The sequence below is a fragment of the Myiozetetes cayanensis genome, unplaced genomic scaffold (assembly GCF_022539395.1).
Source record: "Myiozetetes cayanensis isolate MyiCay16 unplaced genomic scaffold, myiCay2020 scf23, whole genome shotgun sequence".
Taxonomy (NCBI): Eukaryota; Metazoa; Chordata; class Aves; order Passeriformes; family Tyrannidae; genus Myiozetetes; species Myiozetetes cayanensis.
Window position 1 is genome coordinate 1,159,716 of NW_026087445.1, and position 24,358 is coordinate 1,184,073.

A 24,358-nucleotide genomic window follows, 5' to 3' on the forward strand; every position below is an offset into this window, starting at 1 on the left:
TATCTTTGGAAAGTAGTTTTAAAAATAATGACGCATCAAGCCCTGCAACAAAGGCAGAAACCCTCCCATAAATAATTGCCCTGACCTTTAGCCCTCCCACACAACAGCCCACTTTGCTTTGCTGTGGTTGTCTGAGCTAAAAAACTAACTTCTGGAAACTAAAATTTATAGGAAGTAAATAATTAGTACAGAAGTATCTGGGAATCCCTCGGGCTTTGGGGAAAAAATAAAATTGGGTTGTGCTGTTTCAGAACCACAGAATGTCCTGAGCTGAGAGGGACCCACAAGGATCATGGCCCTGCACAGGACAGCCCAGAAATACCCCCTATTTCAGCAAAACTGGGATCACAAGCTTTGTTGTTGATGAAAAGGCCATTATTCCAGAACTGAATGTGGTGCCTATTCCATGTAGGAATAACGGGACAATCCAAAGCACTGGAGCTGCCCCAGGCTGGGTGTTTGTAGGAGGCTGTGTTTGCATAAAGCACATGAGACAAGTCCATGGTGTGCTCGAGATGTGCTTATTGAGAAGGGAAGGGCTGTTGGGATAAGGAATTACTTCTCTTTTTTGATGCACTGTCTCCACTAACAGTCAGCTGTTCATGCTGGGAAGGATTTCAAGTGCTGCCAGAGGCCTTTACCAACCCATACCTGCCATGCCTTCCCTTCCCTTCTCTCCCCTGCCCTTTCCTTCAGGCAGAGCATTTAAAACCTTCCCCGAGGAGCTGCTGTTGAAGGATGTTTGTAAATAATTTCATCAGGGCATCTTTTCATTTCTCCTTTTTTCCCTTTAGCCTTCTCCCCAAACTCATTATCTCACCTCAGCACTCGATATGTCAAGCAGTTGGTTTTTTTCCACACAGCTTTCTTGCTGACACTACGGATGTGGCTCAGACCTTTTCATTTTGGGCAGTTGGCCTGTCTCAGCAACTTGTTCTTTCTGCTCTTTGTTCTTTGTTTCCAGCTCTGGCCCTCTGAAGAGGGAGGATAAAAGCAGCTGTGGAGATCTCTGTGTCTGATGGACACTCTTGTTGCCCTGTCTGTGCTCCTGCAGCCTGTGCCACGTGCAGGGGGCTCACACTCCAGGCTTTTAGAGAAGGGCCAGCTCCCACCTCATTTACAGGCTGCTGCTGAGCCTGACTTGGGTCTCTGTGCTCCTTAAAGCCTGGCTTTATTTTCCCACTCAATGGCTTTACCCAGTGATGAAAAGGCTGCAAGAGATCTGCAGATCTTGGTTGTTCTGCTCTCAGGAGACCACATTTACCCCCTGCACTCTGTGTTTGCTCCAAGAGCCCTGAGTGCACAGGGAATAAACCAGGGAGGCTTTACTGGTGCTGTGTCTGAGATGTTTGGCTGCAGCTCCAGCTCATTCAGGCGACTTGGGGTAAAAACCTGCTTATCAGTCTTGCCTTCTCTGCCACCAGACAGACACTGATCTGTTCTTCCAGAAGGCACAAAGAGAGAATTTGGTTGTGCTGTGTCTGCACTGGGACAAAGCCTTGCAGCTTCTGAGCAATCCCTGGCGTAGTCAGGTTGGGAAGAACTGCCCTCTGTGCCTGGAAGGGACCAAGGGCTGCCAGATCAGGCTGTCCTGTGCAGCACGTTGGGAGCTTTCCCAGCTGTGCCCTTTGTGTCCCCGAGCAATCCTGGTGGAGAAGAAGCGATGGAAAGCTCCCAACATGACATCAAGGGAAACTTGAAACAGGCCTTTTGAGAGGCTTTTAGAAGCTCATGTTCCTTTTCTGAGTGTTGGTGCTCTGAGCATGCAGGTCTGGCCGGGAGGTGGAGGAGCTCCTGCACTCAAACCAACTCTCTGGTGCTTCCCTGCTCTGTCTTGCTAAAGAAGGAATTGAGTTTGGGGATTGATAACCTGCTCTGTCCCTGTAAAACACTTTAAGGCAAGTGAGTGCTGTGCTGTGAGATATTCTATCCCTCCTCCAGGGTCTTTGCAGGTTGTCTGGGGAGCTCCTGGCTGCCTTTAGCAGGCACAGGGACGTGTTGCTGCTGCTCACGGCCGGTGACGCAGCGTTTTAATTACACCCCCAGCAATTAAGTGGTATCAGAGCTGGCATGATGCAGAAGCTGGATTTGCAGTATGCTCATGTGAGGAGTCAGGAAAGATCAGTAAAGATGCTGGTAAGTTTTGGGGGTCGATTTTTGGTTTTCTGTTTGGTTTGTTATTTTAACTTGGAGAGGAGCCTTAAAACACAAAAAGCCCTTGATGGTCCCATCCTGGCTGGGAGCAGCTCTTTCTTAATTGTGTCCTTTTCTCATGATAATTGAACAGATGAGGTTTGGTGGTTATCCTGTCACCGAGCTGCTCAGTGCTTTCTAATTAATTGCATTTTTCCATCTTAACTCCGAGAAACTTTCCCTTCTGCACCGACACAGGGCAGGCCTTCGGTGTTTGGTGAGAAGGTCACTGCAGGCAACAGAAATTCCTCTTTCACCTCATATGAAATTCTCATCAGCTTTTTTTTCCTGAGAGAAGCCATGAAGTCACTGTGTTCTTTCCCTTGCTCGAATTCGTTAAGGAAAAGGTTGCCAAGCTGCCCAAATTAATGAACATTTAAATACTCGGCAGCACAACGTGGTAATAATGCAACAGTGGGACTTACTGGGGCAACGTGCTGCAAGGAAGGGATGGTAGAAAGAACACCTCTGCTTTTGGGGGCTGTTTTTACTTCTACAAATACCGAGGTCAAATGGCAGCATGGGAAGGTCTGGTTTCCAGAGGAGCTCTGGGAGCTGAGATCCCTTCTGGACTGTCATCTTTTGCTCCGTGATCCACAGAAGCAGAGAGGAGCACAGGGAAAGAAAATAGGGAGGACTGCACAGAAAATGTCTTAAGCTTAGTGGATCTTCTAGGGCCTGATAAAAGTGACAGCTTCTGGGTCAGGACTAAGGTTTGGCCCCCCTGGGGTGGAGGGTGCAGTGGTGGGGTTGACATCCCATAGCCCAGCTTTCAGCGTGCAGTGCAACACCTGAGGAATAAAAAGCTGCAATTTGAGGTGGAAACGCTCCTCCAATGACAAAGTGCTGTCCTTGGGGTGGACAGTTTGCTCCCATGGTTCAGAGAGCTCACTCTCCAGGCTGTAGCTGCAAAGTGAGCAGAGCAGAGCAGGTGAGAGCAGTGTGGTGGTTGTGAAACCCTGGTGGTTCAGTCTCGGGCAGTAACTGAATCTCCTGGGGAGACTGAGTGAAGTTTTATGGTGCAGGTGCTTCAGACTCAGTTCCAGCAGTTAAGGAAGATTAATTTTTATTCCTTAACTGTGACAGGTAACTAATGACAGGAGGCTTTTTACCCTGTCAGTGGGAGAACTGTGTGAGTGGACTTTGTCTTTAAACTGCTACTGTGGAGCTGCAGGACCTGCAGTGGAGATGGTGGGTTCCATAAGGTCATAATTGGAAGATCAATCACTGGACCTCAAATACAGGGTGGGACCTGGAAATGTGAGGGGGGAGTTGCTTTTTTAAACCATTAAACGTGACCACAAGCACCCACACCTTGTGCTGGCAGGAGAGTGTGGGGACAGAGGGCAGGAATGCGCTGCCTGAATTCAGGAGGTGCCTCCAGGGGCAGCCTCGGAAAACACTGCCAGGAAGAACAGAGCAGTGCCATTCCCTCTGGGCATCCTAAACATCCTCAATATAGAGATTACAGAAGGGATGAAAGGAAACCCCGTGGGAATTTCCTGGCCTCTTGATGTTCCTCACATGTTGGAACACAGTAAATGTTTTTCAGCTCCTTTGCCGGGTTCAGAACTTCCCCTACTCAGACTCAGTCCATGGTCACCCCAGGGCCTGAGGGATATATATATATAAAATAATGTTTCTCCATGCTTCCATTCCCATCTAGACCCTATACAACCTATTTCCCCTTTTTCTTTTCCCACCTGTCTGTCAGTCTTTCTCTTTTCCCTTTCTAACACATCCAAGCCCTAAGATTTCTCAGTTTCTTTGCCCCCTTTTTTCTCCACTCTCATACCTACTTGTCTTCTTTACATCTGCTCTTTATTTCCTTTCTCAGTCTTTGCTTTCAAGCCCTCTCTCAAAGGAATTATTACAAAAAAGAAGGCAGTTTGCCAACTGCTTCTGCCATACCAGAGGTGTCCCTGTGTGTCAATAGAAGTGCACTTGGCTTTGAAATCATTCCAGATCATGCAGTGAGCTTCAGGACTGCATCATGCCTGCAAATTGATTATTGATTTCAGTGGTTTTTTTCAGTGGCTTATAATGGGGTACAGATATCTGTTTTGTTTGTCTCACAGGGCTTTAAACTCAGGGTGAACAGAGGGCTGAGAGCTTGAAATGGGTAAAAATTAGATCCTGATTTTTTTTTTTAAAGTGTTCAAAAAACACAGTCTGAGAAAACGCTTGTTCTGAAGGAAATTATGAAACAAAATCCTTGCTAAAACCCTTGTTCTTCATTCTGACCTTGGCAAGGAGACTTCTGGAAGAGCAACACCAGCCTCTCTGAGGAGCTCAGGGTGCCACGAGTCACTGGCAGCTGTGGAGGGTGAAATACCTGGAGAGAGGAAGGGGCAGGCAGGATTGAACTTCACTGGGATTCAGCTCCTGATGTCACATGAACTTGAGGAAAAGGCTCAAACTTCTGTAACTGTGTCCTCCTTGTGTAAACCAAAGTGTTTGGCAGCTGGGCAGGTCACCCTTTAGGGATTGCTCTGAAGCACCTGGGTAGAAGAGAAGGATAAACCTTTACCAGGAGGAGTTGTTTGGGGTTTTAAGAGGGTACTGTCATCTCCAAATGTAAATGGATTTGTGCTCCCATCTCATGGGTTGGATGTGTCTGGGGCATTTGCTTGGAACCTGCCATGCAGTTAATCTGATGAAGTGAATTCTTTCTCCCAGCACGCAGAGGAGTGTCCAGGCTGCTGCTAACCCTGTTAGTGCTGTCTGGGTGCAGTGGCAAGACATGGCCAAGGTTTTTTGCAAGGGCTGCTGAGATTTTAGGGTATCTTTGCCTGTTCTGGGCAGGAGGGACCCCCCCACAAGCAAACCCTGCACTCCCCAGCTGGCTCTGGGCAGTGCCAGCTCCGAGGTGTCCTCCCATCCTGCAGAGATGCTGCAGGAGAGGGCTCTGATGGAACCCAGCAGGTTCCTGACCTGCCCTGATGGACTGGGAGGGGTGTTTGTGTTCCTGGTGTCAGGGGAAGGTCGGTGGCTGGATGTGGGGATGTGTGACCTGGCAGAGCTGCTGTGGGTCCAGCCCTGTCCTGGGGGAGGTTGTGTGGGGTGCTGGGCTCTGCCTGGGCTCTGCCCAAGATCCCTGTCTCCAGCCTGTGTCTGGCAGTCCTGGATGGAGCCAGTCTGGCTCAGATTGGGTCCTTCTGCACTCAGTTGACACCATTTCCCAGTTCCTCCCTAGGTGAGACAAGAGCAAGGATCTTTTGCTGTTCCTGTCTCTTTGTTCTCTCCTCCTGGTGCAGTCAGGCAGCATCCATGAAATTCCTGTTCCATTTCCAAGTGCTTGCTGAAGGTACTGAGCTGGCACATCAGGGCTCTGCTTTCCTCTTCATGTAGCAAGACAGGTCTTGAAGAATATGTGCTGCTAAAAGGATCTCATTCCTCATCCCCACAGTGCTGGAAAGTTCCAGGAAATGAAACTGAAACATGAAAAGAACTTGAAAAATGCTTCTTCCTTTATTTTAAATGGAAAAATAAAGCTTGCTGTGCAGCATCTGCAGCCTGTCAATGCCCAGTAACAGCTGATGAAGCAGGATTTCCGCAGTAGGGAAGTATCAAAATGACACAAAAGGGGCTGAATCTGCTTTGTGTCATGGAAAAAAACCACCCCTGAATACTTGAAATAACCTTCCTCCAATTCCCATTCTTCAAAGTAATCCCTTTGTACACCAGGCCAGTCTTGTCTCTTGACTTGGGAAAGGCAGAGAGTTGGCAGCTCTGAGGTTAATCCTCGTGGCCTTTGCAGCCTCCAGCCCTCCCTCTCCATCATGTGCAGCCTGTGCTGGGCTGGGAGCATTTCCGAGGAGGGGGAGCTGTTTGGTGACCTTTATTATGGTTTTGTGTGTGCAGATAAGTCTTTGTGTCTCAGTGCACAGTGGAGGGGGATTTTTCTGTGTGACACCCCGTTTTGAAGCTCAGATTGGTGGCTTCAGAGGCTGTAATTGCTCCTGTAGGTGCTTGGAGAAGTGACCTGTGCCTGGTGTGTCTGTGCTCCTGTCACGGGTAGAGCATCCCTTGCCACGTGCAGATAAAGCAGATGGAAAGCTGAATGCCAGAGTCAGCCATGCACTCAGGCTCCTGGGTTCCCCATGTCTATCAAAAAGCAGATTTCAGGGCAATATTCAGAAGGTAAAATAGCAGAGAAGCATCAAAACTCTTTATCCTGAAGATGAAAATACACCTTTGACTTGGTGTTTTGCTGCTTTTTTTGCGGAGGCTGAAGGAGAAAGGTTAGGAAGGTGGGATCTTCCTTGGAAAAAATGATGATAACTGGATGCTTGGATACCTAATCTGAATGATAACTTATGTTTGGACACCTACTTTGAATCTTATCCAGGTCAGCCCTAGAGCACATTGTTCAAACAAACTCCTAAAAATAAATCAGTGAGTTCTGAGCATTTGTTGCTGCTGAGCAAACCTCCTGAGACACGGCTGGGAGCTCCTGGGAGGGCTCCAGGCTCTCTCTTTGCAGATGCTGGGGGAGAGGCTGCAGCCTGATTGCTCCTGAGAGGCTCTGCTTCGGTCCCTGGAGGGATGAACCGTCCCGTGCGCTCGAGGGCTCGCGCGCCTCGCTCGTGTTTTGCTGCCCTCCAAAGTTTCTTCTCCTGCAGGTGAGCTGTGCTGAGGGCAGAGTGGGTCTGTGGCTGCTGCCAGCCCTGAGTGCTGATTGCTCAGCCAGTTGTGTAACAGTTGGGTCATCCCATGCACAGAAAAGCCACGTTCGTATGGCCTGGCACCCACCTAATGCTTAATGATCTGGTTTTTCTTCTTCCCATCTGCAGCACCGGTGTAATTGCTCATTTGCTCCCATCTGCCACGGAGGTTGAAGGTTATTCTGGCTTCTATTGAACCCTGCAAGAAGCAGGAGCTTGGGAGTCACCTCCTTCGAAGTTATGACTTAAAAAAAAGCCCTAAAAATTAATTGCAGGTGGTTTATTTGGACTCTCCTGCCCTGATCTCAAGCCTTCAACCCACCAAACTCATCTATTCACAGCAGTTCTTGGATAAACAGATGAAATTACAAACAAGGTGGTGGAGTTGTGGGGAAGCTCTTGTTGCTGGTTCTGCACTTCAGTTTTTATCAGCTGAAAAAACATGTGCTGTGCTCCCTGGTGGAGGGAACACTTTCCATGGAGCAATTGCAGTGCTCTGTTGGCAAGCCCGTGTGCTTTCAGGACTGTGGTTCTTGCACTGCTGAGATTTTTGGGGAATCTCTGTCCAGCCCTGCCTGGGCAGTGAGCATTCCTGTTAAGAAACAGGAGATTGGAGAAGTTCTAAGGAAATCCACAGTTACATTCCCCGGAGTGCTTTGATCTTATTTCTGCAGCTTCCAGACGTTGTGCTCAAAATGGGCTCGTGCAAGGCTTTTCATAAATCAGTCTCAAAGGGGTGGGGAAAGGAGGATATATTTGTTTTCCACAGAAATTATCTTTCTTTGCAGATAACTGAATCCTTTCTTGGCTCGGAGTAAGAGAGAGGATTTTGTGTGGCATCCCCAAGTGGGTGCAGTTTGTCATTCAGCCCCTTCCCTCCTCCTGTGCCCCTCCCAGAGCGTGGCAGCTGGGATCAAAAAAAACAAAAACCCTGGTGCATTTTCTGTAATTTTACTTCATTTTGTGTTGTTTTTTTTCCTCCCTTCCAATGCCTTCACTCCTGGGCTGATAGACCTGGAAGGACTGAGCAAGTTTTGCTCATTTATTTCTGTGTCAGGCACAAATCTCTTTGTTTAAAGCTTGTTCTAAGGTTAGTGTTTAAAGCAGAAACAAGATCAAGGCCATAAAAGGACATTGTATTTGGATTTTCCTGCAGGAAGGTGGTTTCACTGGGGCTGTGATAAATAGGAGATGCTTTTCCTGCTGAATGTGCCTGCCTGGCACGGGGTCAGTGTGTGATGCCTACAGCATGGCAAGGCCAAAGGGAAATGGCTTTAGGAGGTGGTGGGAATGTGAGGGCAAAGCTAAGTGGGAGGATGGAATGAGACTGTTGTTAATGGAGGGGGAGACAGGAAGGACTCAGGCCTCTGGATCAATAGCTGTGGGCAGTGGAAGAGAGAAAGCTTTTTCCCAGCTTCCCAGGAAAGATCCTGCTGGTAAATGGATGTTAGGATGAGAACCCATTAATGTGGGATTATTCACACTGTTTAGCTTAGAAATGGTGCTTAGTTAATCAGCCAATTAACGTTGTCAAGACTGGGAGCTTCCTTGTAAGTGCAGGTGTGGTTCTGCAGCAGCAGAAATGCAGGGCTCTGGTTTCTGTTCTCCTTTGGGGCTGGCAGGTAATCACTGCAATTATTGTGGCAAATTTGTGATGCTGGGAAGTTTTGTGGTCAGGAAATCTGGGAAACGGTGTTATTGGGAAGACACAACCAGGATTAGGTTTCCAAGTGATGTTTGCACGTCTTGATGCAGCTGCAAAAGTGTGAGGGTGCCAGTTGGAGATGATAGTCCAGGTGCAACTTGTAGCAGACTTGCTACCGAGGAGCTCAGTGCCAGGATCAGCCACAGAACACACCAAAAAATGCTGCTGCTTATGTAAAGACGAGGTTTCTTCTCATCTCACCTCTCCTGATGCCACTCCCCATAGCCCTTCATACAAATAATATCCAGCTTCTCCTTTCCCCAGTGCAACGAGCACCTGCACCAACGCTCTGAGGAGCATCTCCAACCAGCACCCACAGCGTGTGAATCAGATGGTGGTTCTGTAGTGGTTGTAGCTGTCCCTGTTACTCTGAGACCTGCATACTCAGTCACCAGCCCCAGTGCTGGGATCCCGGTCTGGGAAGTGCCAGTGAGCCCGTGTGCCTGACCTGCTGGTTTTTGGGATGTGCTGGTAATGCCAAGGGCTGGAAGCTCAGTCACCTTCAGTTTTCCTGGTGTTTTCAAAGCAGAACTGGGGCAATGGTTGCCCAATACACCACTTTTGCACATCTCTGAAATGGACATAGGATGTACATATTCATGCACAGAATTATAGGATTGTTAAGGTTGGAAAAGACCTCCAAGATCATCGAGTCCAACTGTTCCCAGCACTGCCCAGGCCACCACTAACCCATGTCCCCAGGTGCCACATCCACATGTCTTTTAAATCCCTTCAGGGATGGTGATTCCACCACTGCCCTGGGCAGCTGTGCCAGTGCCTGACCACTTTTCCCAGTGAAGAAATTTTCCCTGATGTCCAACCTGAGCCTCCCCTGGCACAGCTGGAGGCCATTCCTTCTCCTCCTGTCCCTGTTCCCTGGGAGCAGAGCCCGACCCCCCCCCAGCTCCCCGCTCCTGTCAGGGAGTTGCAGAGCCAGAAGGTCCCCCCTGAGCCTCCTTTTCTCCAGGCTGAGCCCCCCCAGCTCCCTCAGCCCCTCCTGCTGCTCCAGCCCCTTCTCCAGCTCCGTTCCCTGCACACGCTCCAGCCCCTCAATGTCCTTCTTGTCATGATGGACCCAAAACAGACCCCAGGACTGAGGTGCCTCAGCACTGCCCAGCCCAGGGCACTTTCCATTCAGGTTTGTTGGGCTCTGGTGGAGCTTAATAAAGTCCCCTCGACGATTCCTCCATTTTTCCCCCTTCCTTGCCAGGTAACTCCAAAAAGAAGGAGGGGCAGGAAGCTTTGTGTCCACTCCAGGCAGGCTTTGGTAGGAGACACAGCAGAGCTCTGCAGCAACCATGACCTTAATCCTTTTCTAACCAAAGGAAATGGCATCTCTTCAGAGCGTTCAGGAGCTCTCCTTCATCCTGCTGAGTCAATTAGGAGGAGAGATGGGTGCTGGTGAGGCTGAATGCCTGAGCTGGATTTTCCTACCTTTCTGAAGCTGAAGTGGACTCTGGAAGGGGTTGAGCTGCAGCCCTGCTGCTCCCTCACTCTGAAAAATGAGTGTTCCCAGGGTCGTGGTTATCCTGTCTAACTCTGCCAGTCAACATCCTATGGATGTGTTAAACATGGCTGTGGGACAAATAGTGGTGCACAGGCTCTGGTTTTGTACTGATGGTGTTTTCCCCTGCCCTGAGCAGGGAGGACAGCCTGCATTCCTGCTGGCAGGCACTTTAATCTGGAGTGCCCTGTGCATTTGCTCCCTCCTTCCCGAGCCTGAGCCGGATCTAATCCCAGCTCTGCAGGCACGTGCAGAGCTGACACATGCACGTCTGGCAGGAGGATTTTTCTTTTATCAGTTGTGCTCTGGCCCTCCTGCGTTGCAGTCACATGCCAGAGGCACTTCCCCAGCAGATGAAAGCAGGGGCTCATTTCAGGAGCAGGAATTTTGCTGCAAGTCCTTCTGCTGGGCTCTCTCTGTGTGTGCTGGGCTAGGGAAGGACATCTCCAACCCCATAACTCCCCTCCCTGCTTCCCTGGTCTTTTCTTTGTGTCCATTAGCAGTAATGAAGGAATGGTGCTTGGAATTTAGCAAGTACAGCTCTGCTTTGGGAGGCTTTGGAAGTGTGCTGAGCACAAGTTGGAGGGCAGTGCAGTGAGCAGCTCCTGGGGCAGCTGATGCCCAGAGCAGCCCATGCCTTGCCTTGCTCAGGGTCAGGCTGAGGCAGTGGCAGGGTGAGAACAGAGTCTGGCTCTGATTTCCAGCTCCTCCTCACCCTGGTTGGTGGCAGTTCTGCTCTCTCTGCAAAGGGCACTGATGGATCAGTCCTGGGGAGTGCTACACAGTGGGAAAGAGTTTCTGTTAATGTATAGACTGCACTCCTTGGGCAAATCTTTGGGTTCTGGTGCAAATGATCAGGGACCGTCTTGTGGGTCGTGTCCTCAGTGCCAGGAGTCCTTGGCACTGTCCTGGGACAGGCTTTAATCCTGGCAGGGGAGATGCTCCATCCAGCTGCACCTCCAGGCAGCGCTGAGGTGAAGGACAGCTGTGTCTATGCCCTCTCTGGGGTGCTCCTTCCTCCAATCTAACAGGACTCTCCTGTCCTCCTTTCATCTGGAGGGAGTGACATTCAGCTCCATGTCATCCAGGTAACTGGAGGTTTTCCCTGTCCCTTCCTGGCACTGCTGTGTGTGTTCAGCACTGGCACGAGGGATCTCCCTTTGTGCTCCTCTTGTACTTTCACGTTGCCCTGAGCCAGGACAAGTCCCCTGTGAGATGGGGCCTGGTATTACAAGGAGTGCACGATCCTTGTTGGTTTTTTTTTCTTCCCTGGTACTCTGGCTGTTAACACAGATCTCGCTCCTGGCTTCAGTTTGTTTTCCTCCTGGGTTGCAGCCTTGGGAGCTGCCCAGTCCAGCTCCCTGGGATGCTCCAGCCTCTGGCAGGGAGCGGGATGTGTGTCCCTGGAATGGCACTCGGCTCCTTGGCAGCCTGCCCGTGTTTGTGGAGCCGGGAGCTGCGGAGAGGTGGCCAAGAGAGAACCAACCGTGGGGAGCTGTTGAGAAGTTTTCATGTTGCTGGGGGAATGATGGCCTCAAGCTGTAGGGAGGAGGGGGAAAAAGCTCATTTATATCTTTCAGGAGGCCGGGTGGTGCATGGAGAAATGGGGGGATTCTGGCATGTTTGCCTTTCTTCAGGATTTCGTTTGCACAAACACGTTCCCCTCACAAACGCTCCTGCTCAGGGTGCTGGAGCTGGAACAATCAGCTTTGTGGTTGTGTGTAAATGAAACATAATTTAGTCTGGCAGCTTATTGGAGGTCCCTTTACAAGCAGGAGAAGTCCTCTGATTCCCCATCCTGCAGGTGGGTGCTTTGGGATCGATGTGTCCGCCGGAGATCTGGGGCTGTCACACGTTTAGCTGGATGTTGGCAGGGACTCTGTGGGTGCACAGCATGGAGGGGCTGGCTTGCCAATGCCAGGAATAATGATCTTTTTGTTATGCATTCAGAGGCATCATGCAGCAAAGTAGGAACAAACCCAGAGCGATCACATCAAATCCCTGTTACTTTATGGACGTGTGAATGAGGAGAACCAGTTAAAGGGAGAGAATCCAGTCTGGAGCTGGTCCTGGCCAGTTCAAAATTCTCCTCCAGGCAGGAAATACCTGAAGGTATTTAATCTGTCCTAAAAACCCCAGATGATGTAGGCTGTCCAGGGAGCAGGTTGGTCTGTTCCTTGATGGAACACCGGGGCTGAGGCAGCGGGAATCGCCAGGCAAGAGCAGCAGAGTGCAAAAATAGCTGCACTCTGGAAGCCTAAAAACAATGGCAGGATGGAAACATAATTCTGTTAACTCAGGGCATCTGATAAGAACAAGCAGTAGGAGAAGAGGGGAAGGAGAATTTGGAGAGGGAAGGGAAATGAGCCGTTTTCTGCTCGTGGATTTCAGCAGCTCGGGCCTGTCGTTGAAGTCATTTACACCAGGATAACCACAAACCTGTCCCAGAGCGTTTCAGCAGCTGGAGGGGATTTATTTGGATGGAAAGAATGTGTTCAGCATAACTTGGCCAAATGACACCTATGGAGGACTTGGCAGCTGTCAGCAAGTATTTATAGGATGTAAACAGCAAGGGGGGAAGGAGGATGGAAATAGAGCGAGCCAGGGACAGAAAAATGGGATGAAAACGGGAAAAGGAAGGTTTTTACTGCTCCATGGCTTAGACTGCACAACATCCAGCCAGGTGGGGTGAACTAATCCAAATGCTTTGTGCTCTTTGGACAAAGCATTTGAAAGCAGAGGCTGTAATTTTGGGCTGCTCTGAAGGCAGTCGATCTCTGCTGCCAGTTCCTCTGTTTCTGTGATGGTTCTGGGACTGGGATCCCTCTTCCATTAGGGGTCAGAAAATCAGATTTGATCAGGTGTTTATAGGATCAGATCAAATGTTCCACCTCTGCTCTCTCATTTCTGATGGGGGGATAGCAGTGATTGTTTCAGAAAGGAGCACTTGCAGCAATTAGCAGCTTCTGAGCCTCCTGAACACCAGCTTGCACCTCCCATTTGTCATGTTTAGCAGTCACTGACAGCCTGCACCTTTGATTCATCCTTTCCACATTTAAATCGATTTGTGATTTGACCTCTTCAGCATGTGGTAACAGTGGTTTCCCCAATTTGTGCTTTACATACACCTGTCTGTGAATTCTTTCCTTTGCATTAAAATCTCTGCCTGGTGATATCATTGCTGGCCCTGCATGCCTCCCATCAGTCAGGGTCCTCTCTAGTCAGTGATTTGAGTTTAGTTTGTTCTTATGTGAAGTCTTTCCCATATCCTGGTCATCTTTTGTGCTTCTCTTTGTCATTTTCTAGCTCTGCTCCTTCATTTTTGGGTGAGAAGTCTGAGCTTTCTCGCAGTTTTCCAAATGCTGGTCCATCCTGGATGTATGTTCTTATGTTTTCTGTTTTATTCTGGCCCTTTTGATTTGCCACTTGAATTTGCACTGAACAGTAGGTTAATGTTTTCCAGAGAATATTCCCAGTGGTTCCCAAATCTGTGGGAGCAGAGCTGGATTAAGGGCTTGTTGCTTTAGGGGCATTGCTGCTTCTGTTTTCCTCTTGTCCCATCAGCACCGAGGGTCATCTGTTGTTTATCACTTGATTCCATCATTGCTCTGAGTTGCTTCTGCACTTTTTGCAATGAAGGAATGCATTAACTCTCCTGAAGGATTTTGTATCATCCTCAGTCATTGCCTCCTCATCTGCCCCTCTCCTGGGTCTGTGCGCAGAGTAAACATCAGCACTCTCATGGCTCTTCATCTCTTCTTGCTCTGTTTTCACCTTCAAGTTGGTTATTAATCCATGCAGTGCCCCCTTCCCATGATCCCAGGCTGGCTGAGTTTCTGAGAAGAGCCACTGGAAAAGAAATTCATGGAAAGAGCTCTGAAATCCAGCCATTCCTGGCTGCACTGGGAGGATCTCAGTAGGTTTTGCTCACTCAAAGCTACATTGATTTTCCCCTCTCCTGTCCTGGCTTGATTCTTTCTTGGCTGTTTCATCTCACTGCCTTTCACACCCAAGCCAGGCTGTGTGGTTGTGTTCCCTCAGATCCTCAAGGAGCCTGTTTGAAGATTCCTGCATTCACAGTGTTTGTTCCTGGCACTGTTTGGGGAGGGATTGGCAGCTCAGCTGGCACCAGCTCCGGTTCCTTAGAGGAACCATCCGTGTCTTGAATCCTTTCAGTGGCTGCTTGTCTGATAATGGCTTTGTCCTTTCCTCCCTTGGCACAGGGGCTGCTCCCAGGTGGGTGTCATCAGGGCACTGATTGAGGCTGGAATCCCCGTGGACATGATCGGAGGGACGTCCATCGGCGCCTTCATGAGCGCCCTGTACGCCGAGGAGCGCAGCTACAACCAGATGAGGATCAAAGCCCGCCAGTGGGCCATGGTGAGCGCTGGGGATGGTGCAGTGAGAGCCCAGCACGGCCCTGGCAGCACCCAGGGAAGGTGAACCCACCTGCATGCTGTGTCTGTGCCACAGAACGGGCCCTGGGGAAGCTGCTCCCTCTGCCCGCCCGCCCGAGCTGTGCACACACCCCACCCACACTGCCAGCACAGGGATGTTGTTTCAGTGTGTTCACCTGTGTTTAGCTTTGTTTTACCTTCTCTTTTTGTGTGCTGGAACCTGTTTCCTTTCCAACTCTCAACGGATGTGTTTCTCTCTTGTGTGATTCTCTCTCTCTCACATGCTGTCAGTTGTCAGTGGAACTGAGGGACAGAGGTAATCCTTCTCCAAACTAACTACAAACCTGTCACTCCTGCTCCTGCCTGCACTTCACAGTGGTGGGGCTCTGGGCCAGGAGAAATTCTAAGCTTTCCAACATTTAATACAAACAAAAACTTGTTTTCATAGTTAACCCAAGTTTTGGGAAGGTTGTTTTAAATGGTGACTTCAGTGGGTGAGTTTATCTATCATGGAATCCCAGACTGGTTTGGGTGGGAAGGGACCTTAAAGCTCATCTTGTTCCAACCCCCTGCCATGGGCAGGGACACCTTCCACCAGCCCAGGCTGCTCCAAACCCCGTCCAACCTGGCCTTGGGCACTTCCAGGGATGGGGCAGCCACAGCTGCTCTGGGAATCCTGTGCCAGGGCCTGCCCACCCTCACAGGGAACAATTTCTTCCTAATATCTAATGTAAATTCCCCCTCTTTCAATCTGTGCCCATCACTCCTTGTCCTATCACTGCAGTCCCTGACAAAGAGCTCCTCCCTGGCTTCCAACTTACCTTGCAGGCTGGATAATCTGGGGTATTAAAATGCAGATTGAGGCCCTGCCCTGTTTGTGCTGTCCTGGTGGGCAGAGCACTGTGGGGCCCTGTCAGTGTTTGCAGGAACAGTGTGGATTTTGTGCTTTTTATTTAAGAACTGCCTGTGCCTGGCTGGGTTGGGAAGCACCCAAAACATAAACTGTTTATGATCCAGAGCAGTTTGCTGGAACCACAAAGCTGGAGGAGGCTCAAGATTAAGCACATTAAAACCAACTGCCCTGAGTTGTTTCAGACCCCCCTTTTAACCTTGCCCTCTGTTTCCCCCGTTGGTCACCACCAGGTGCTTACAGGGCAGCACCTGAGCAGGGTGAGTGTGTGGTGGTTCCTCCCTGCTCTGTTTTTCCAGCCCCAGCCCTCCATGGCTCACTGCCCTCTCTCCCAGCTCTAGGCTACAGCCATGGAATTTTCCTCTTTTCCAGAGTATTCCTCTCCTGTTTATCACCTTGTCAGATCTCCTGTGCAGGAGGTGAGGCAGAGCTGTTTCCTGGCCATTCCAGGGCTGTGCTCCCATCCCAGCCAGCTTCATTTCCAGCACTGCAGCTCTGGAGCCTGCCAGCCTGAGCTGGAGTCACACTCACTTTGACCAGGAGTAGTTGCAGATGAAATGAAGGCATTTAATCTGTTGATAACTTTTGACCACAAGTTGCAGAGCTCAGAGAACGTTTCACAAAGGAAAAGGGCAAGTTTTTCCCAGCCCTGGGCTGCTTGAAATCTGCAAATAAGTAGCAGGAGGAGAGGTTGATGGCCTCTGTTAGAGCAAACATTTCATCTTATTAATCAAGAATGGGTTTTTCTGATGTCTTTCATGAGTGTTCTGATCGATCCACATCCAACCCAGAAACTGTTCGAGGGTTGGGGAATGACAAAAGCAAAGCCTGCTCTATTTGGGGCCCTCCCCACTGGTAACAGCAGTGTCCAGAGAATGTAAGTTAGAGAGAGCCATGAAACCCTCTCTCCAGGATCACAGTAAATGTTCAGAGTGGTTTGGGGGACTGTAAATCTTTCTATCAGTGGCTGCTCTGAGTTACTGTCTCTTGTGTTGCAGCAGCTGAGCAAGGGCAGGGGCTCCTTTCCCTGAGCCCCAGCGCTGTGGGGAGCAGCAGGGAGTGTGCTGGGGGTTCAGGGAGTGTGCTGAGGGTTCTTGGGGGATCCACCCAAAGGGCTGAGTGTGAGAGAGGTGACAAATCCATCAGATGACCCCCAAATTCCCCGTGTCCCAAAGCTGCAGGGGCATTCCTGCTGTTCCCCAGAGCAGCATCACAGCCAGGCAGGACTGCTGTGGGGGTGGTGGCTGTGCAGGAGATGCTCTGGGAGCTCCTTTGTTCAGCCAACGTGGTGCAGAAAGGCCTGAGCATTCCCTGCTCCAGAACCTGCTGATGCTGCTCCTCTGGAGCTGTCAGCTCGTGCTGGGGAAGGTGATTGCTGAGAGCTCCTTGGGCAGGTTCTTACAGCCTGGCCTTTTCAGCCTGGGGGCAGTTTGGAAATGTCTTCATTGGCATGGATAAGTTAACTCTAATCTTTTTTTTATTTATCTCTTAAATCCATCAAACTAAACGCTGGGTTTATCCTGCAGTTATTTCTGGGTTTGGTATTTTTAGATACTGGCATATCTCTGGTTTTACACTTGGGGCTGGGAGAAGGGGTGTTTTTAATGGGATGTGTTTTCTGGACCAAATGAAGCAGCGAAGAAATAAATTACTCTTTTGTCACAATACAGAGGGATATGAAAATTCCAAGTCAGACTAGTTACTATTTATTGCTTCTGTGTATCTTCTGAACCTCAATTTAACCAGCAAAGCAAACAAGCCAAAGCTTTCATGTTTGCAGATTGTTGGGTTTTTTAATTGGAGAATTAATACTTCAAAGTATAAATATTTCACAAAGAGTGGAATATTCTACTGGGGAAGGGAATGTGGTTATAGGAGTGTGCAGCTAAGAGGCTTTCCAAAATGGGGACGAGGGGTGGCTGGCTGGGATGATGGGTGGGTCAGTTGATGTCTGCCACTGTCTGTGGTGGCACCGACAGCTCCAACAGACGTGGGGGTTCTGAGGCTGCAGCCCTGAGGTTCTGCCTCTGACATTGCTCTAGGATGTGCACACTGGGAGATACTGTGGTTTAATGAGCTGATCTGGCCAGAAATGAGTCTTTTTGGGTTTTATTTCCATATCCTGGTACTTCCCATCCATCTCTGTGAGCTCCATGAGGCAGCTGGGCTGGCCCAGGGCATGGGGTGGGGGCAGAACCAGCAGCCTCAGCTGGGTCAGATCAATCTGCTGTCAGACTGGATCCTGATACCCCTCATGGAGTCACAGAACCATTGGAAAGGACCTTTAAGATCGTTAAGTCCACTCACCACTGCCAAGGCCACCACTACACCCTGCCCCCAAGTGCCACCTCCAGGGATGGGGACTCCACCACTGCCCTGGGCAGCTGTGCCAGGCCTGGACAACCCTTTCCATGAAGAAATTCCTCCTGATGCCCAACCTGACCCTCCCCTGGCACAGCCTGAGGCCGTTTCCTCTCCTCCTGTCCCTTGTTCCCTGGGAGCAGAGCCCGACCCCCCTCTCTGCAGAGAGCCAGAAGGTCCCCCCTGAGCCTCCTTTTCTCCAGGCTGAGCCCCCCCAGCCCCCTCCCTCTGTTGTTTAGAGGAACAAGCTGTTCCCTGCCATCCTGGGTGATGCCCACACCCACAGCCCCGGTGCAGGTCAGGGATGGATTGGGAAGGGGCAGGAGCAGGGTGGGGCTCAGGAGCAGGGCTGGGGGGAGGGTGGGACACCCACAAAGGTTCCCTTTACCGAGGAGGATCATTGGTAGGTGCAGTGTTTCGTAAATCACTTCTCATCCCACGCTCTGATTTTGTTCCCGTGCCAGAGTTTATGGAGAACAACAACAACAACAGCTCCAAGCCCTGCAAACAAACACAGGAGCTGAGCAGGGAAGCGTTCCCAGACTGGATGGGCACACAGAACTGGTGCCAGGCCCTGGGTGAAGGGGTGTTGGGTGCTGGGCAGCGCTGGGGCAGGCACAGCAGGAGCTGGGAACAGGAGCTAAAGCAGCTTTAACACACCCAGTAAATCCAGAATAACTCAGGGGTTCGTTACGGGTCGGGTGTTAATGAACAGGCAGGTGTTGTCTCTTCACTGGGGCTGATGAGCTGCAGAGCCCCTGCTCTGGGTGCCCTGCAGTGCTGGGGCTCCAGGACAGTGTCCCCCTGCCAGGGGGCACAGCAGAGCTTTGGGACTTCTGGGTTGCACCTTTCAAACTCCATCAAGCACTCGGCAAGTTGGATTCCCCAGGCTGCTCTGCTCCCAGCAATTAGAGCAGGGCAGATTGCTTTTCCCTTGGCTCAGCCAGCTGGAGCCTTCCCTCTGCACAGGGAATTCTGCATTTCAGATGATTAACCACACAAGACAAAAGTGCTGGGTGTGTTTTGTTAAATCTTTATTTTATTTATTTATTTATTTATTTATTTTTATTAAGAGCTGTAAGAAAAATCTTCTTTTACGTAGTGGTCTGGTTCGTATTTACCATCTCAGTTGTGTTTTATTTGGGGTGCTGAGGTTAACCCTAAATCAGAACTGGAATTGGGGAAATTCAGGTAAAAGGTAGCCTGCAAAATCCCAACGTGTCCATTGCTTTGTAGTGCCCAGTTGAGGCCCCAAACCATCCTATTCTGACCCTGCAGTGATCACATCACTGATGATCATGCAGAGGAGATGTTAATGAATATTAACCCTATTTAACAGAATGGCTAAATCTGATTTAAACATACCCCTACCTCCTTATCTGTTTCTCACCTTTACCTGACTCGAGGGTGTTTATGCTGTCTTGGATTCATTCTAATTTTATTAAACTCTTAGATTTCTTAATAGTTTACCTTTAAATCTGAACTTCCATGATCTGTAATTCCAGCCTTCAGGATAAATCTATCCCTGTAGTGCTGTTTACCTGAAACCATGGCCCTGAGTTATGTTTTTATTTTGTCTTTGACGTTTTTCTGTGTGAATTCCTTTTGCTTTTATCATTAAAACCTTAGACATGAATGCTGAGGAGGCACTAAAGGAAAATCTGGCTGGTCCCTGGAGTAATTTAAAAAAAAATATTGGATCTGTTTTAAATTTTTGGCCTTGCAACAAGTTTTCCCATACCTTTGCTTTTTGTTATATGCTCAGGAACACTAAAAATCACAGGATTATCTTGGGTTTTGACATCAGTTTACCACAATTTCCCATCAAAACCCAAAACAACCAGAGATGAAAATTCCTCTTGTCCCTCATCCCATGTGTTTGCAGTGTGAGCAGGACCTTGTCCCTTCCTTGCTGAAGTTGCTTTAAACCCCAGGGTCACTTTAATAAAAGATTTTAGGATTGAAGGTCTGTTTTAAAAGAAAGAAAGCTCATCTTGCAGCAGGGCTGTAGAAAAAAAAATTATGAGAATTTAATGAAAAATTAAGAAGAAAAACTCTCCCCTGTGAGGGTGGGGAGGCCCTGGCACAGGATTCCCAGAGAAGCTGTGGCTGCCCCATCCCTGGAAGTGTCCAAGGCCAGGTTGGACAGGGCTTGGAGCAGCCTGGGCTGGTGGGAGGTGTCCCTGCCCATGGCCCTTGAGCTCTTGGTAGGAAGTGGAGCAAGAACCAGAAGGCTCCATCTGCCTTTCCAGAGGGTGATCTTTATCTTGGTTTAACTGGGAATGGGAGGTGGGAGCAGCTATTCTTGGAAGGCTGAGGGAGGTTGTTGGCCATCAGCACCTCCCAGCTATGAGGAATGAGAATATTAAGGAATAGAAGTTAATTAGAAGTATTTTGTTCATGGACAAGCTCGCTGTGGGCATCACTTGCAGGGGAAATGTAGAGGCTCAGCATCAGAAATATCATTTGCTGCAAGGAAAGCGGTTGGTGCTGAGTGGGAGAGGTTTTTCTTCAGTATTAAATAAAGGGCTTTTTGGAAATGCCTCTTCCCCTGATCTAATCATTGTGACCACTGTCAGAGACCTAAGCCCTATTTTAAGTACAGAACTAATTCCATTTCACTCTAAGCTGTGGGCAGCATGTCTGTACTCACCCCATCAACCCCAAAATGAAGATGTGAATGAAGCTGACTGTTCATAATTGGGTTTGTGCTCAGGCTTTTACATTCTCCCACATTTCCTGTTCATAGACTTGTTTTCAAGGACCTTTTTTTTATACCTGGGCATGTATTCTCTGGGCAGATCCCTTATCTATATTTAAAAGCAGCTGATCCTGCTGCTCTTTAAATCACTGTTAGAGCAAAGCCAAGGCCAGATGTTGCTCACAGCTGCTTTAACAGCAGGTTTGAGGCTGTTCCATGTTCTGTGCCTGCTCTCTGTGAAGTTGTTTGTTAAATTATAGAGAACATGTAGAGAGAGAAGGTGCTCCATCCTCCAGTAGAAATATTCCACCCCATTTAATGGGGAAGGGATTAATTGGGTTTTTTGGTCATCTATTCCATTTTAACAGTGGTGCAATATATAAAGCAGCGAATTTTGTTAGGATTTATTAGGATTTGACACCAATCTCCTGGTTATGGACAAATACAATGGCCATAATGCCATAAAGGTCAGGGATTTTCGTCCCTTTATCTAATAGGTTAGTGCACAGGTGTATTAATGCTGTTGAAATGGGGAAAAAAAAAGAACCCCATGAAAGCTTTAATTCCAATAGATGAGTGTTTAAAAGAGGCACAATGCCTGGTGTGTGCTGTGAGAGGGCTCTGTAAAAAAATACCTCAAGAATCCTGCTGGGGTTTGGTTTCTCTGGCTCGTGCAGGGATATTGGAGCAATTTCTGAATGCTGAGCCCATAACACACATAACCAAATAACTCAGCTTGGAATGGCAGATTATCAGCCCTGATCCATGGAGAGTGTTTAAAGCTCTGTGACATGTTGCAGTCCCAGGGAATCCCAGGCACAGTTTTCAAGGTGCTTCAACACCGAGGCTTTCAAAGCTTTAAAACTGGGAGAAAAATTAGGTGTGACCCCCCCCAAAGGAGAGGAGATGGACTAAGGGCTGAATTCCTCTAGTGTGGATTTATTGTTTCCTTCCCACACTGCTGAGCCATCAGAAAGGATGGTGAAGAGGGAGATAACTCATCATATCCTTTTGTTATTTAACAAATCACAGAGGATGAAGCTGCACCGTCCATGTGCATGTGCAGAGGCTGAGCTGCTGCTCTGTGGGATGGGCTGGTTTTGGGGCACAGGGGGAGCAGTGCAGTGCATGTTTTCCCAGCTTTGTTGCAGACTGGCTGCAGAGGTTGCTGCTGCTTTTGGTTTTCCATTCCTTTGCCATACAAGATGCTCCTGATTGTGGTTTTTGCAGGTATTTCTGTCCCCTCTGCACCTCCTGCACTCACTTGTGACGCTTTGGGCATGTCGACCCTAAACTCTGGAATGTGATGGCTCTGGAATTGCAGCCATTAATGCTCACATTCATATGGATTCTGGCCTATATTTACCTCTGAAATACCTTTTTTTGTTTTGATTTTTAGGTTATGAACTCGGTGTTTAAGACTATCTTAGACCTGACCTATCCAATAACCTCTATGTTTTCTGGAGCAGCTTTTAACAACAGCATCAACAACATCTTCAAAGATAAGCAGATAGAGGTAGGTGCATCTTCACCTCATGGTTAGGGAATGATGTCACTGTGTTCTGTTGGAGCAGAAATAGCTTTTTTCCCCATGCTAATAAGGAATCTGGGGCTGTGGGATGACTAAAAATATGGTGGAAGTGTGAATGTGATGTCACATGGCTATAGGAAGGAGCCTGTCCTCTCTTTTTGGTGGAGTTAGAAAACACAAGTTGTAGGTTATTTGTAGCCACTTCTGTTTGACAAAGGGATCCCATTGTCTGAGAGCACAAGTGACACTCGTGACACTTGCAGGAGAAGTGCTGAGACTGTTCCATCACTATTTTTCTGCAAATCAGGTCTTCAGAGACCTTCAGGGCACACCACAGAGGGGCTTGAATTGGGTAGCAACAGGTTGGGCTTTTTTTCAGGTTTATTTTTGAAGCTGGAGTGAGTTTTTCTGAGCAGCCTGCTGAGAACTGCAGTAATGGCAGAGCGTGTTGTGTCCTGGTTTGCACTTGGTGACCTTTTTGCAGTTGCTGGGTGTTGAATGGTCCACCTGAGCCAAGAGCCACCTTGGGAACCCCACCTGTCCTTTGTCCCTCAGCAGCAGCAGCAGATTGTAAAGCACATTATCCATGTCAGTCTTCCTGGATCACCCAGCTTAGGGAGTGTTTGGGTAGCCTTGCAGTCTTACCTCATTTTCCATTTTAACCGAATTATTCCTGTGTTTGGAATCCTTGTGATGAAAGGTTATGTAGCAAATCAACACTGTATAGAGACTTTAAATATATTTATTAAAAATAATCCAAAACATTCCCTGCTTACGTGGAAGTATGAAAGTAAGTGATTAATCATCACATGGCTTAAAATAGCAGTTTGTTGTGCAGAGGGGATGGTGCTGGAAACAAACAGGTTTGGGAGCGATAAGTCCTGCAGAGACTGGGATTATTTTTGTGGTGTGGTTTGAGCAGACCCAAAATCATGTGGGTCCCTTCCTGCAGTGCTCCAGCTCCTATCTTTGGTGCAGCAGAGCCTGGTGGAAAACATGTGATTGTCCAGGGACTGCCCAGCTCCCCTGCACTTGTTTTGCCGTGGATTCCTGGCCTCAGGCAGAGCCCCCAGAGCTCCACGTCCCCTCTGGGCTCCCTTGGAGTGAGTTGGGGTGGGGCAGGGCAGGGGGGATAACACTGAGCAGAGCACTGAGGAGAGAGGGACAACCTGGAAGAAAATCTCCTCTGAGCTCAGGTGTCCCTGCTCTGTGGAATCATGGAATTGTTTAGGTTGGAAAAGCCCTCCAGGGTGGAGTCCCAACCGTTCCCCCTGCACTGCCAAGGCCACCACTCAGCCATAACCCCAAGTGTCGCATCTGCTCATGTTTGAGCATTTCCAGGGATGATGATTCCACCACAGCCTGTTCCAGTGCCTGACCACCCTTTCCATGAAGAAGTTTTTCCCACTATCCAACCTAAACCTCCCCTGGCACAGCTGAAGGCCATTTCTATCTATCACTGCTCGGGTTCCAGCAGTCAGTTCATTGGACTTCCCTTTTAAGATGCAGCAGGTTCCTTCCTTAGGAATTTTAACAGCTGTAATTGGATGTTCTGTTCTACCCTTGCAGTCACAGCAAGGTTTTATCCAAGAGAACACCAGTTCTCTGTGGGACATCCAACAGCATCACCTTTGTTTGTCTGTGCTGGGTATCACCAGCAAAACCCCTCGTGCCCGAGGGTTTCCTCACATGGGAGCTTCCCTCAGATAAATAAGGGCAAATGTTGTCTAACTCAGCCAGGAAAAGGCAGTTATTCCTTCTTTGCAATTCCCAACACCAGCAGCACAGAATAACCAGCCCTGGCACAGGGCAGAAGGAACTGGGAGCTGTCCAAGGGTAAAGGGTGACTGAGGAATTCACAGGAGCTGGACTAGGAAACGTGAAGCCTTGAGCAAGTGTTTTGTCAAAGCGCTATTTAAAGCAGCCAAACTGCAGACATCCACCTTTTCTCACGAGTTGCAGTGGGTTTGGGTGGGTAGCAATGATTTCCAACTGGAAATAGGTGTTAATAATGTAAGAGTTAATCACAGCCTCACAAGCAGAGGGTGTGTTTGGAGCCTTACCCACAACTGCTCCTTCCCGGGAGGATCCACAGGGATTGCAGCAGCACCTGGGAACTTCCTACCCAGGGGGCTGGCTGGGTGCTGACCCTCTGTCTAGAAAGGTTTCAAATGAAGAAGCTCTGGGCTGGATCCTCCTCTTTGCTGCCCGTGAGGTGACACACACAGGTCCCCCTCCCTCTCCTGCACTGGAGCCAGGAGCAGAAACGCTGACGTCGAGCTGTTATTTCTGACACTGAAAGGGAGGTTTCCATTTTCTCCTGAATTTGCCACCCCTTGCAATGTGGGTGTCTCTCGATTCCCAGCAGTGCTGCTTGTGGGGGAGCCCT

General features: G+C 49.1%; 1 protein-coding gene across 1 annotated transcript in view; it reads left to right on the forward strand.

The window, feature by feature from the left end:
• Positions 1-24,358, forward strand: part of PNPLA7 (patatin like phospholipase domain containing 7) — a 127,538-nt gene that overhangs the window by 80,805 nt on the left and 22,375 nt on the right. Inside the window, exons 27-28 of the mRNA XM_050319757.1 lie at positions 14,293-14,449; positions 21,838-21,954. Coding sequence (XP_050175714.1) covers positions 14,293-14,449; positions 21,838-21,954 — 274 coding nt within the window. The remainder of the gene's footprint in view (positions 1-14,292; positions 14,450-21,837; positions 21,955-24,358) is intronic.